General features: G+C 44.4%; 2 protein-coding genes across 3 annotated transcripts in view; both read left to right on the top strand.

Moving 5' to 3' along the window:
• The window catches only part of LOC130370389 (BOLA class I histocompatibility antigen, alpha chain BL3-6-like), a 4,988-nt gene extending 531 nt beyond the window's left edge, over positions 1–4,457 (top strand). Inside the window, exons 2-6 of the mRNA XM_056576149.1 lie at positions 111–401; positions 1,696–1,797; positions 2,049–2,075; positions 2,609–2,676; positions 2,917–4,457. Coding sequence (XP_056432124.1) covers positions 111–401; positions 1,696–1,797; positions 2,049–2,075; positions 2,609–2,676; positions 2,917–2,928 — 500 coding nt within the window. The 3' untranslated portion in view covers positions 2,929–4,457. The remainder of the gene's footprint in view (positions 1–110; positions 402–1,695; positions 1,798–2,048; positions 2,076–2,608; positions 2,677–2,916) is intronic.
• Positions 4,458–8,232: 3,775 nt separating this feature from the next.
• The window catches only part of LOC130369763 (major histocompatibility complex class I-related gene protein-like), a 9,613-nt gene continuing 5,763 nt past the window's right edge, over positions 8,233–12,082 (top strand). Inside the window, exons 1-2 of one of the 2 annotated variants that reach the window (XM_056575299.1) lie at positions 8,233–8,407; positions 10,818–11,027. In XM_056575299.1, coding sequence (XP_056431274.1) covers positions 8,353–8,407; positions 10,818–11,027 — 265 coding nt within the window. In that variant the 5' untranslated portion in view covers positions 8,233–8,352. Of the gene's footprint in view, positions 8,408–10,760; positions 11,028–12,082 lie in introns of both variants that reach the window. The other variant, XM_056575298.1, reaches the window with a different exon arrangement.

Genomic DNA, 12,082 nt, shown 5'->3' with positions numbered 1-12,082 from the left:
CCCCCCCCCCCCCCCCCCCCCCCCCCCCCCCCCCCCCCCCCCCCCCCCCCCCCCCCCCCCCCCCCCCCCCCCCCCCCCCCCCCCCCCCCCCCTCTCTCTCTCTCCAGAGCGTCCGCGGGTGTCTCTGCTCCAGAGGAGCCCCTCCTCCCCAGTGGTGTGCCATGCTACAGGCTTCTACCCTAACAGGGTGGTGGTGTTCTGGAAGAGAGACGGCCAGGAGCTCCATGAGCAGGTGGACCCCGGGGAGGTCCTCCCCAACCACGACGGGACCTTCCAGGTCAGCGTGGACCTGGACCTCACGGCCGTCCCACAGGAGGACTGGCGGAGGTACGAGTGTGTGGTCCAGCTGAAAGGCATCGAGGACATCTCCACCCCCCTGGACCACATCATGACCAACGGGGGTAAGACTGGTGTTGGAGGGGATGGAGGGGGGGAACACATGTCTCACCACCTCCACCTGACCTCATCCCAACCACTGCCAGGGGCCTCTACCCAGGCGCGTCGGTAGGCCGGGGCATTCGAGGCTATAGCCCCGGGTCTTTTGGGAAATAGCCCCGGATCACTGTGTCGTCAAAAGTAAAATAAAAAAACATAATAATGATGAAAATAGCCCCGTAGAGTTGACTTCTTTGTGGTTGCATTACCAGCAGACGCAGATGCAACATTGTAGCCAGTGAAAACCGGAAATTTCTGACGTGTCTATATATGGGCAGATTTAGAATTATTTGTCGCAAAATGTTGCAAATTCAACGTCAGGATTCTTTCTTCTCTGCACAGCGCATATCGTCGATATTGCTGTTTCGTGCTGCTAGCCTTTTATTGAGATCAGAGAGTGTTGAGAAGGACATTTATAAAACATCTTTGCTAAGATGGATATAAGAAGAGAGACCCGCAGTGAATTCAACCAGGTCCACTTGACATCGGGTAGGTGCATGACAGTGGTACCGTAAAACTTCAACAGCCCGGGATTTAATTTGCATCAATCACTGAACTTTCGGACAAAACTCTTGCTCAGCAAAGATGGGAAATACTATCAAATGTATTTTTGAAACCATTAGGAATATTACCGTACATGTTGACCAGGCAATCGAATAACGCCTGCACACACACACACACACACACACACACACACACACACACACACACACACACACACACACACACACACACACACACACACACACACACACACACACACACACACACACACACACACACACACGTTCCGGGGCCGCCGGGCTGATTACTGCGGGATATCAATATTGCGTTTATAAAAGTTCCTTGCAGCGCCGTCTTGCAGCCTGAGCTGTGCAACCGCAACCTCTCACTCACTCAACACACGCAACACTCACAAACTGTCAACGTAGGCATAAAAGTTAGTAGATTTGAGTATTCCTAGAGGGCCTGGGTCTACCTGGACACTGCTGAAGCTACTGGGTAAACACACAGCACTCCGGATTAGCTCAGTGCAGCAGAACACGGTGGATTGTGGGTAAATGAGTTCTATGAATAGGGCTAAGCTCAGATCATTCCCTGAGTGACCCTGAGCTCCAGAACAGGTTCTAGAGGAATAGTTACACTGAGGCTGTGTTAGTTTTGATTGTAGCATCACGTGACCATAGACATGTGCAGTTCAATGATGGAGGGATCATCTATTATTACACACCTGATTTTCTTTTCTTGATTTTCTTTCAGAGGACAATCACATCCTTGCTTTCATCCTCACTGGAGTTGCTGTTCTTGCTGTTGTTGCTGCTGCTGCTGTTGTTGGAGTCTTTCTGTACCAGAAGAGGAACGGTGAGTGAATCAAACTCTCCAGGAGGACTGACACCTGATCTCCACCTGCTCCTACTTCCTGTCCCCTTCCTGGACTCTGATTAGTTGTCTTCACACATTGGTGGTCTGGTTGTATAAACCTCCACCTCTGAATGATGAACCTCCTCCAATGCCGTGTCCATAGAGATGTTGTGGCATTAAGAATATGAAAGTCTAATGACATGAGGATATTCAGCACGGTTACAACACTAATCATTTCTCTTGATCCTTAGATTCAGACAAGCGTCACAAACCAGTTGGTGAGTAAAATGTGTTTTTACTGCAGTTCTGCTCTTATGATTAACGCCACTACCAGCATAGAGATCTTGGTGAATTGTCTAGCTCACTGGACTATACAGCTCTATAGATCTAGATACATCTAGCTCACTGGACTATACAGCTCTATAGATCTAGATACATCTAGCTCACTGGACTATACAACTCTGTAGATCTAGATACATCTAGCTCACTGGAGTACACCGCTCTATAGATCTAGATACATCTAGCTCACTGGACTATACAGCTCTGTAGATCTAGATACATCTAGCTCACTGGACTATTAGCTCTATAGATCTAGATACATCTAGCTCACTGGACTATACAGCTCTATAGATCTAGATACATCTAGCTCACTGGACTACATCGCTCTATAGATCTAGATACATCTAGCTCACTGGACTATAGAGCTCTATAGATCTAGATACATCTAGTTTACTGGGCTATACAGCTCTATAGATCTAGATACATCTAGCTCAGTCATGACTTCCCCTCCTCCCATTCTGCTACTTCCCAGGTTCTGTAACCAGCTCTGAGAACACTGAGGGGCAGAATCCGTCTCCTGAGGCCCAACCTCTGACCACAGTCAGTATTTGATCAATTTACAATACTTATTCTGAGTAACATATATTTACAGTTATATTTATCAGCAGCCTACTTCATCACAGCAATAGTAATACTAATATATTAACAGTACTTCATGACAGTAATAGATTAACATTCATATTTTAACAATACTTCATCACAGTAATATGTTAACAGTACATCATCACAGTGATAGTGTGTTTAATGTTTAATGCTGACTTGTGCTTCCTTGCTGTTTAGGTTCAAAGTTAAATCATGAAGAGGCTTCTCACGTTCACCTTCAGACACGTGCCGTCCATATGGGCAGGTGGGGCAGCAAACTACTTTCAAAAGCATCCTCCCAAAGAAAAGCGAGTGGTGTTGCTCCTGGGATTAACAGTGTTGAGTTTCTGCTAAAAATAAAAACCTTTGAGAGGTTAAAATTGGAAGACCGGATATAAACATTATCCAAAAAACGAAGGATAGGGGGAAAACGTACAAAATAACTTTGTGTGTGAACATGACAAGGAGTGATATGGACCACGAATGTGAAGCATGTATATATATATATATATATATATATATATATATAATGTATAAAGAAATATAATAATGTATCATACAGTATTATATATGTATATAATATATACATATTACAAAAACAAATTTTGGGTCTGGTCATACGCCAGTAGTTTCTGCCCCACTGAAATTTAGGATCACCGCACGCTACTGTTCAGCTTCCTAAACCAGGATGGAGTGCACTCAAGGTGAAATGTAACGTAAATTGCTCCCAGGTGAATCGTGACGTTCTCTAATGAAGGGAAATGTATGACACGTTAGATCTACCAACGATCAACCAGTTTACTGAAGTAGGTCAAGGGTGCAACTCATGAAGATATTTGTGTAATGTGGATGAGAATTTGTGGCCCAACTGACAGGAACATGAGAGGGGTGGGAAGCCTGCACTGTACTTCCTACAGCACTGCATGTACAGTTTACTCTAAGTTGATTGTCCTATGTTCACATTTCTAATTTTGTATGTATCGCAATGACATGGTCTGTCAACAAACTACAGTACAGACAGTAAAAGCGTAAATGTGAATCTTGTCCAGTCTCTTGCAATCAATCTCCCACATACACTAAGGGGTAACTTACAATTTACAATAATTGTCATCAGAACTTTTGCCATAGTTTACATCAGAACATCCCTCCAGAGTACACTGTTATATTGACAACATGACTAAGAAATGTGACTTTTCCGTCTTTTCCGTACACAATGACACAAGGACTTGTCATTCTGATGGCACTGACACGTTCATTGACACAGATATTTACTTTTGAGAGATGAACTAAGAATTTTGAGGAACTAAGGATTTTCGCATAATCCATGGTGTTTTGCTATTTGTACGAGTTGTTTTGAGCAATGCACTTACTGTTTTGCAAATGTTGAGGAAGATTCGAGAAATGTACTAAAGCCAGAGAAAAACGGTAAAGTCACAACCCATAGCCCAAGGGACCAGAACGCTCCAGGCAGGGCATCCACAGATGCCCAGCTAAGCCTCCAGGCGTGCCGATACAATTCCCCTCCTTTAGCTTCACAGATATCATACCGAACCTTCACCAATTAAAGTGAGTTACAAGCGATCCTGACTCAGCGACCTTTTCCCCAAAGAACAGAGCGGTACTCACCACAGGTCCACAGCCACCGTAGGCCAACCGCTCCGTGTCCCGCCGCACCGGCGCCTCGTCTCCAGGCGACCCGCCCGTGCCTCAAGTCCAGACTTTCCATTCCTGCTCTCCACTCAGTCTCAAACTCTGAGCCCCCCTCGCCCACTCAGCTGTTGATACTTAGCAGTGATGAGCCCCTCAACACCGCCCCCTCTGGGTGATGTCAGTACTGACGCTAACCCTAAGCACCCTGAAGCTAACCCTATTCCTAGTAGCACATGTGGACACCCTTACAGACTTGTTATAATATTACATATTTGGAGACTAATTCCTCACAAATAAACAGTCCAAAGTGTCCGGTGTGAGGAACGCAGAAGAGGGGTCCCCCCCCCAGGGACGGTTAGGGGGCTTTCCCGAACGCACCCATGGTGGTCAGGAGTGGGATGGGGGGTCCAATAGGCAGCCTATTGCGTTTAGCCCCAAACACAATTTGCCTCCATGACTTTTGTTGTCGGCCGAAAACAACACGACAGAAACCACCACGCCCGGACCACCACGGCGCGCGCCTCGTACACGCCAAAGGCGGCCCAGCGCTCGCTGAGCTGTAAGCCCCGCCCCCGGCCCCCGAACACCGGGCCCCCCATGGAGAAGGCCTCCGTCTACAGGGCCAGCTTCACGGCCCCACGGGGCCCCTGAGGGACGGCGCCGCCACCCCCCCCCCCCCGGGGTTCCCGTTCCACTCGGGGGACCCCGGGGGGCGCAGGATGTACAGGACGGCGCCCGCGGAGAGGGGCGTGGCCGGGGCGGGGCGCGGCCCGGACGAGGAGGCGTCGCCGTCGGGCGGAGGAGGAGGTCGAGGGGTCACGGTGGGGTCATGGAGGTCAGGCTCAGGGACCGTTGCTCTGCTCTTGCACAACTTGCACCAACTGTTAAAATAAGTTCAAAGAACGTATTTAAATACACTTTTTAATAAACCAGTCACTGCCAAAATAAGACAACTGATGTTTGACATTTATTGCTATACTTTTTTTTTGTGAACAGCGAGTCAGTGAGTGGGAGTCGAGTCTGGGAGAACGAACTATAGAGACGAACAAGAGAGAACTGAAACGTGGAATCAAGTCGGTTCGTTCTTGTTAAAGAGTCGTTCCTTCAAACTGATTCGGTCGCAAACGACCCATCACTGAGTGACATCACAAGTGGGCGTGTCCACCTAGACTTTTGCTGGATGCACCCCTTTAAGAAAACGCACATTCCAAGCCGCCATATTGGTAAATCCCATTTGCCCACCGTACAATCCCATTGCCCACTGTATAACCCACACACAACAACAATAGAGAGTGTTAAAGGAGATATCCCCTGCATGTATTTCCAACCAGACATGGAGTTCATATTTGTATATTTCTCCCACCTTTTCTGTTCCTCGTTTCTTTCAACTTCACTTGGCGGGCCACCAAAATCTTCTGCCAATACCTTTACTCATGATCACCTAAAGAAATTACAAAAAACATCAACGCCAAAACATAAACATGCGAGTACTTATTACTTACAAATGTACTTATTGTAAGTAGTTTTGGATAAAAGCGTCTGCTAAAGGCCCTAAATGTAATGCAAGTGATGAGTCTTTGAAGGAACCGATAGATCTTTGTATCTCTGAGGAACCGGTTCTCACCGGAGAGCAGATCCAGCGTCCAGCCGTGTTCCTTGGCGGCGGCCGAGCGGTCGTTAACGACGGCCTGGGCTTCCTCGGGGGTCTTGAAGCGGACGTGTCCTTCACTGTCTCCCTCCAGTGTGTCCACGCGGGCCACCGTAGATGTTTCACAGATGGCGTCCTGTTGAAATAAGAAAATACAGACACTGGGATGGATTCACCGTGCATGTGGCTGGAGCGAACATATATTGCAGTTCATTAAAAACGTATCTAAGAGTTGAGAATGATCAGTCATTACCAGGGCTGTAGTGGGCGGGGCACGCGGGGGGACGCCGGCCACACACTGTTTTCAGCATGTTACAAAAAAAATGAATATATTAAATAATATATATATTTGTTTTTACTATGGCAGCGCCGTCTGCTCAGTGTGTGGTGACTGCAGGCCCAGCCTCTCTGTAAAGTGGTGGTAGCGTGGCGATGTCAGGAGCTCTGGTTACTTTGGATTTGCTCCATCAATGTGTTGAGTGACATGACATGAGTGTTGGTCTAGTCCTGTTGGTAGGCCTATTATTTTTTAATACGTGGGGGAATGAGGAAGAAGCAGTATTATTAAACATGTTGATTTTTACAATTGAGATTAATTGAGATCATTGTGTTGTGTTGTGTTCCCCAGGTGGAGCAGGCAGGGTGAAGAGACAACACCATCACCATTCTCCTAAACTGCCAACACACTAAATGGCGTCCAATGAGTTTGAGCTGTAATGGTCTGTGTCCAAAAAGCGTCTTGTTCCAGCGTCTTGTTCCAGCGTCTGCTTTCCTTCTGTGCGGCCGCTCCCAGCTTCTGGTTGAAAACATCTCAACCTTTCAGAAACGCGCTGGTGTCACAAAGTTAAACTAACGAATCATATGAGAAGGGCAGACCAGTCTGCCCAGTATAGTTTGAAACTGGTATACAAACTTGGAATAAGAAGGCCTGTGTGCGAATCACAAGCTGTTTATAGAGCAGGAAGTTCTCTACGAATAGTCAAATCTCCTAAACTTTATGCCTCTTTTACTTAACCTTTGTGGAAAACGTCATCGGGTCAAGGAGAGATTAATAGGTGCTTCCTTTTGAACACAGGAAAAGACAGCACTGCGCGGGCACACACACACACACACACACACACACACACACACACACACACACACACACACACACACACACACACACACACACACACACACACACACACACACACACACGTTGTTTCCTGGTAAAAGAGGACCCAAAGTGTTTATATATCTTGTCAAATGAGTCTTAAAGGCACCCAGTGCAACTTTATGTAAACATTCAATGAAAAATAAACATTCAATTTCTAGTCTTTTTTACACGTAGTAAGTTTCAATAACTCCATACCATTACATATCGACATTCAAGGAGCAAAGATGAGACGTCGCTGTGTGGTGAGAACTGATAGAAAATCGTAAACAACAACAATCGCCGGTGGGGAGAAGCCATTTTTCCATTGACTTGAAGCCTGCTTTATTTATTGTAGGTTACAAAATATAAAGAAAATGGCGGCATTGTTGTTGTTATCGATTTTCTATCAGTTCTCACCACACAACGACGTCTCATCTTTGCTGCTTGAATGTCGGTATGTAATGGTATGGAGTTATTGAAACTTACTATGTGTAAAAAAGACTAGAAATTTAATGTTTATTTTTCATTGAATGTTTACATAAAGTTGCACTGGGTGCCTTTAAGACTCATTTGACAAGATATATACACACTTTGGGTCCTCTTTTACCAGGAAACAACGTAGGTGTGTGTGTGTGTGTGTGTGTGTGTGTGTGTGTGTGTGTGTGTGTGTGCAGTCCACCGCCCTGACTAGCGTTACTGTGACTAGAGTTCATATTTCTTATGATCTTCCTCCACAAGCGTCCTGATATCAGATGTCTTATGCTGACGGAAAAAATACACATACACATACACGCACACAGTCACACACACACAACTATCATTCTACGCACATACACCCGACACACATTTAGCTGAACTGTAAATATATAATGGATATACAATATATATAGCTAAACATAATGATGAACATAATGTATATCTAACCATTATATTTCGCTGGCCATTATTTATAAGTGAAGATGAACATGAAACTTGATCGCAGTTACAGTGCGCGTGCGTGTGCGTTTAAGTTAGTTTCACTTTAGGTTCTCCTGGTAACTAATGACGTCAAAGCCGTATTGAATTCCTATTGGTCCAGACCAGCCTCTCCCTCTCGCGCCGTCTCTTGTTCGCAGGTTTCCTGGTCAGTCCGTCTGATGCTGGAGTCGGATTCGCCTCTCTGTGGATAATCGCATCGTGCTATTCTTCTGATTACATCGATATGAAGGCGCTTATAGGGCTGCTGCTGTTGGTCTTTGGTCACGATGTGTCCTCAGGTAAGACTGATTACAGTTTTAAATTTTCAAAATGATCTTTCCAAAGTTTCGTTTCTGGTTGCTGAAGAGACGCTTAGATTCCCTAATTTGGTTGAAAAGCATTTGATTATCCTCTCTAATAAATTAAATAAATCCACAGCATGATTCATCTTTTACTGTGAATATTTAAACTAATATAAGAGCATTTATTTTGGGTTCAACTGTGAAAACGAAACCAGCGCACTGGATTGATGACGTAGTTCCTAAATGTAAAATCTATTGTCAGATCCAAACATTAAACTTCAGTTGGGAGGGAATCCAATGTGTACTTTAAGTCTACTAATGTGTACTTTAAGTGTACTCCTAAGTATTATATTAACACTCTTAACATTCTTATTATTAACTCGACGTCAACGTTCTTGGAGAATCCTCGCGCGCGCGCGCACACACACACACACACACACACACACACACACACACACACACACACACACACACACACACACACACACACACACACACACACACACACACACACACACACACACACACACACACACACACGCACCAATATAATTATTATCGTTGCTATCAATATATTATGGAATATAATAATTATTTTGTTATATTAATTATTATCATTCCAATGATAGCAATCTGAAGATAGTTAAAATGCCGTCATTGAATGCAGGAATTCACCAATATACTTACAATTATAAAAACATTGGAATAGTTATTTAAATAATCGTTTATTTTTATATAATGGATAGTATTAACCCGTCTCTCTGACTGTCTTGTACTGTATTAACCTGTCCGTCCGTCTACAGTGATGTACTGTATTAACCCAGTGTTTCCCCCAGTACTGTGTTGTTAAGGCGGCCGCATTAACAACAATAGGGCCCCACCTTGACTACCAATCAGGGGTGGACTGGGACAAAAATTCAGCCCTGGCATTTTCTGTCAAGACCAGCCCACTACATTATCAGCACTAGGGGTGGGACGAGACGAACGGGAAGAACCCTGTATGTACTTTATTAAAACGATTTAATCAAGTACATACATCCTGCTATTTGCACTGCAAATAGCAGTGCAAATTGCTATTTGTGTCTCTTGTGCTGTTGACAAGAAAGGTGTGAAACCTGAACAGGAAGTTAACGGACATCCTGTGGTCGCTGCATCTCCATCCCCCATATCTACATAGCTACAAAACGCTTGTTAAATATCCCACTTGATCCAACGCTAATTTCTCTCTTGCAGTCTTTAGTCTGTGAATGGGAAAATCTTTTTGTGTAAGCCCAGCATTAGTTAAAACCAGACTCGGACAATAATAACAAAATATCCTGACAAATAATCTGAATAGAAACATATTACAGACAGTAGCAGCTTTAGAGCTGAAACGCATTTGTTTAAACTGTGACTCAGTCATTGTGAAACCATAAATAGAGAATACATTTTTTTTATCTGTAGCTGCGAGAAAAAGTCTAAGGCATGAATTACTTACTCGTGGGAGTCGCGGACTCCCACGACTCCGGCCCAGGCCATGAGGTCCCGCCCAACCTGGTTTGTGTTGTGATTGACAGCACTGTCAGGGCTCTCTGAGCCTGCAGCCCATGATTGATTGACAATGACAAACATAGACCAATAATCTGTGCGATGCTGGCCACACACTGCTAGCCCTCTGTAGCCAATTGGCCGGCCTAATTGGAGGAAATTTAGAGAGAGAGAAAAAAACAAAACATAGCGGCCCAAACGGCCCACATTGGGTCAACGGCCCACCGGGACGATGCCCGGTATGCCAGATGGCCAGTCCACCCCTGCTACCAATGTATATAAAGAGAAAAAGACATTTACTTGGGGAAACACTGATTAACCTACCTAACTACAGTGATGTACTGTATTAACCTGTCTGTCTGTCTCTCTGTCTGTCTGTCTACCGTGATGTACTGTATTATCCTGTCTCTCTGTCTGTCTACAGTGATGCACTGTACTAACCTGTCTGTCTGTCTGTCTGTCTGTTTGTCCGTCTACAGTGGTGTACTGTATTAACCTGTCTGTCTGTCTCTCTGTCTGTCTGTCTACAGTGATGTATTAACCTGTCTGTCTGTCTGTCTACCGTGATGTACTGTATTAACCTGTCTGTCTCTCTATCTGTCTGTCTCCGTGATGTACTGTATTAACCTGTCAGTCTGTCTGTCTGTCTACAGTGATGTATTAACCTGTCTGTCTGTCTGTCTGTCTGTCTACAGCGATGTACTGTATTAACCTGTCTGTCTGTCTGTCTACAGTGATGTACTGTATTAACCTGTCTGTCTGTCTACGTGATGTACTGTATTAACCTGTCTGTCTGTCTGTCTGTCTGTCTGCCTGTCTACAGTGATCCACTCTCTGCAGTTTTTCTCCACGGCGTCGTCTGGACTCTCAACCTTCCCAGAGTATGTGGCTGTTGTGATGGTGGATGAGGTTCAGATTGAGTACTACGACAGCAACACCCAGAGAATCATAATCAAACAGGACTGGGCGGACCAAGCCAACAGAGAAGACCCCAACTCCCTGGAGAGGGACACTGAAATGAGAAAGGGTAACGAGCAGTTCTTCAAAGCCGGCATGGGGATTCTGAAGAAGCGCTTTAACCAGACAGGAGGTACGTTTATATCTAATGTCTGACCTCTCACATGGAGATGGACATCATTTAACCCCAGAATAAAGTTTAACCGTACTCCTACACACACACACACACACACACACACACACACACACACACACACACACACACACACACACACACACACACACACACACACACACACACACACACACGTAGGTTCTAAGTAGTGTAGTAGTACTCAGAGCATAAGGGCCAAAAAAGTTTTTCCCCCCAAGCAGTCAGACTCCTGGAAAAACACACTACCTCCAAACCATCCACACGCACACCACAACAACAGACTGGTTTTTAACCATCTATTGTATTTGCACAGCATTTGTCTATTGCACAATAACCCTGCTGCTATCACCGCTTGAACGCCCTACACTTCACACTTTATTACACCTCATTACTTTTTAGTATTATTGATGCTGCTACTTACTTATTTATTTTTATACTTATTTTATATTTTTTTACATCGTTTCTTTTCATATGGTTTCTCATCTTTATTTATTTTATCTTGTACTGTTGCTGCTATGTGAATGCTGAGGAACCAAGCCTAAGATTTTTTCTCTTGTGTACTGTACAATAAGATGTAATAAAAGTTATTCTGATTCTGATTCAGAGTAGCAGTATTCAGTGTAGTGTTACTCAGTGTAGTAGTACTCACTGAGTACTACTACACTGAGTAACACTACACTGAGTACTACTCAGTGTAGCAGTACTCAGTGTAGAAATACTCAGTGTAGAATTATGTGTTTATTACTTGAAGAGACCAAGGCATGCTATGTGTGATCTTTAGTGCCAAAATCCCGATTTTAAATAAATACTATATAATCACAGTATTCTACTACTAGATGTCCCATCTAAAATTATTCTAAAAGATTGTATTCAAAAGGACAAAATGGCCAACTCCAAAATACAAATACAGCTAAATGCACAAAATGTTACATGACATTTAGTTAAAGTAGTTAACGTCTTCTAATAAAATGCCCCTTCTTATAAAATGCCCCCGCAGTGATTAATAAAGTCACGTCTTCTTTAATCAAGGAAAC

This window comes from Gadus chalcogrammus, chromosome 17 (genome assembly GCF_026213295.1).
Source record: "Gadus chalcogrammus isolate NIFS_2021 chromosome 17, NIFS_Gcha_1.0, whole genome shotgun sequence".
NCBI classification, from domain to species: domain Eukaryota; kingdom Metazoa; phylum Chordata; class Actinopteri; order Gadiformes; family Gadidae; genus Gadus; species Gadus chalcogrammus.
The sequence above is the reverse complement of the archived record's forward strand: the minus strand, read 5'-3'. Positions and strand labels throughout refer to the sequence as shown.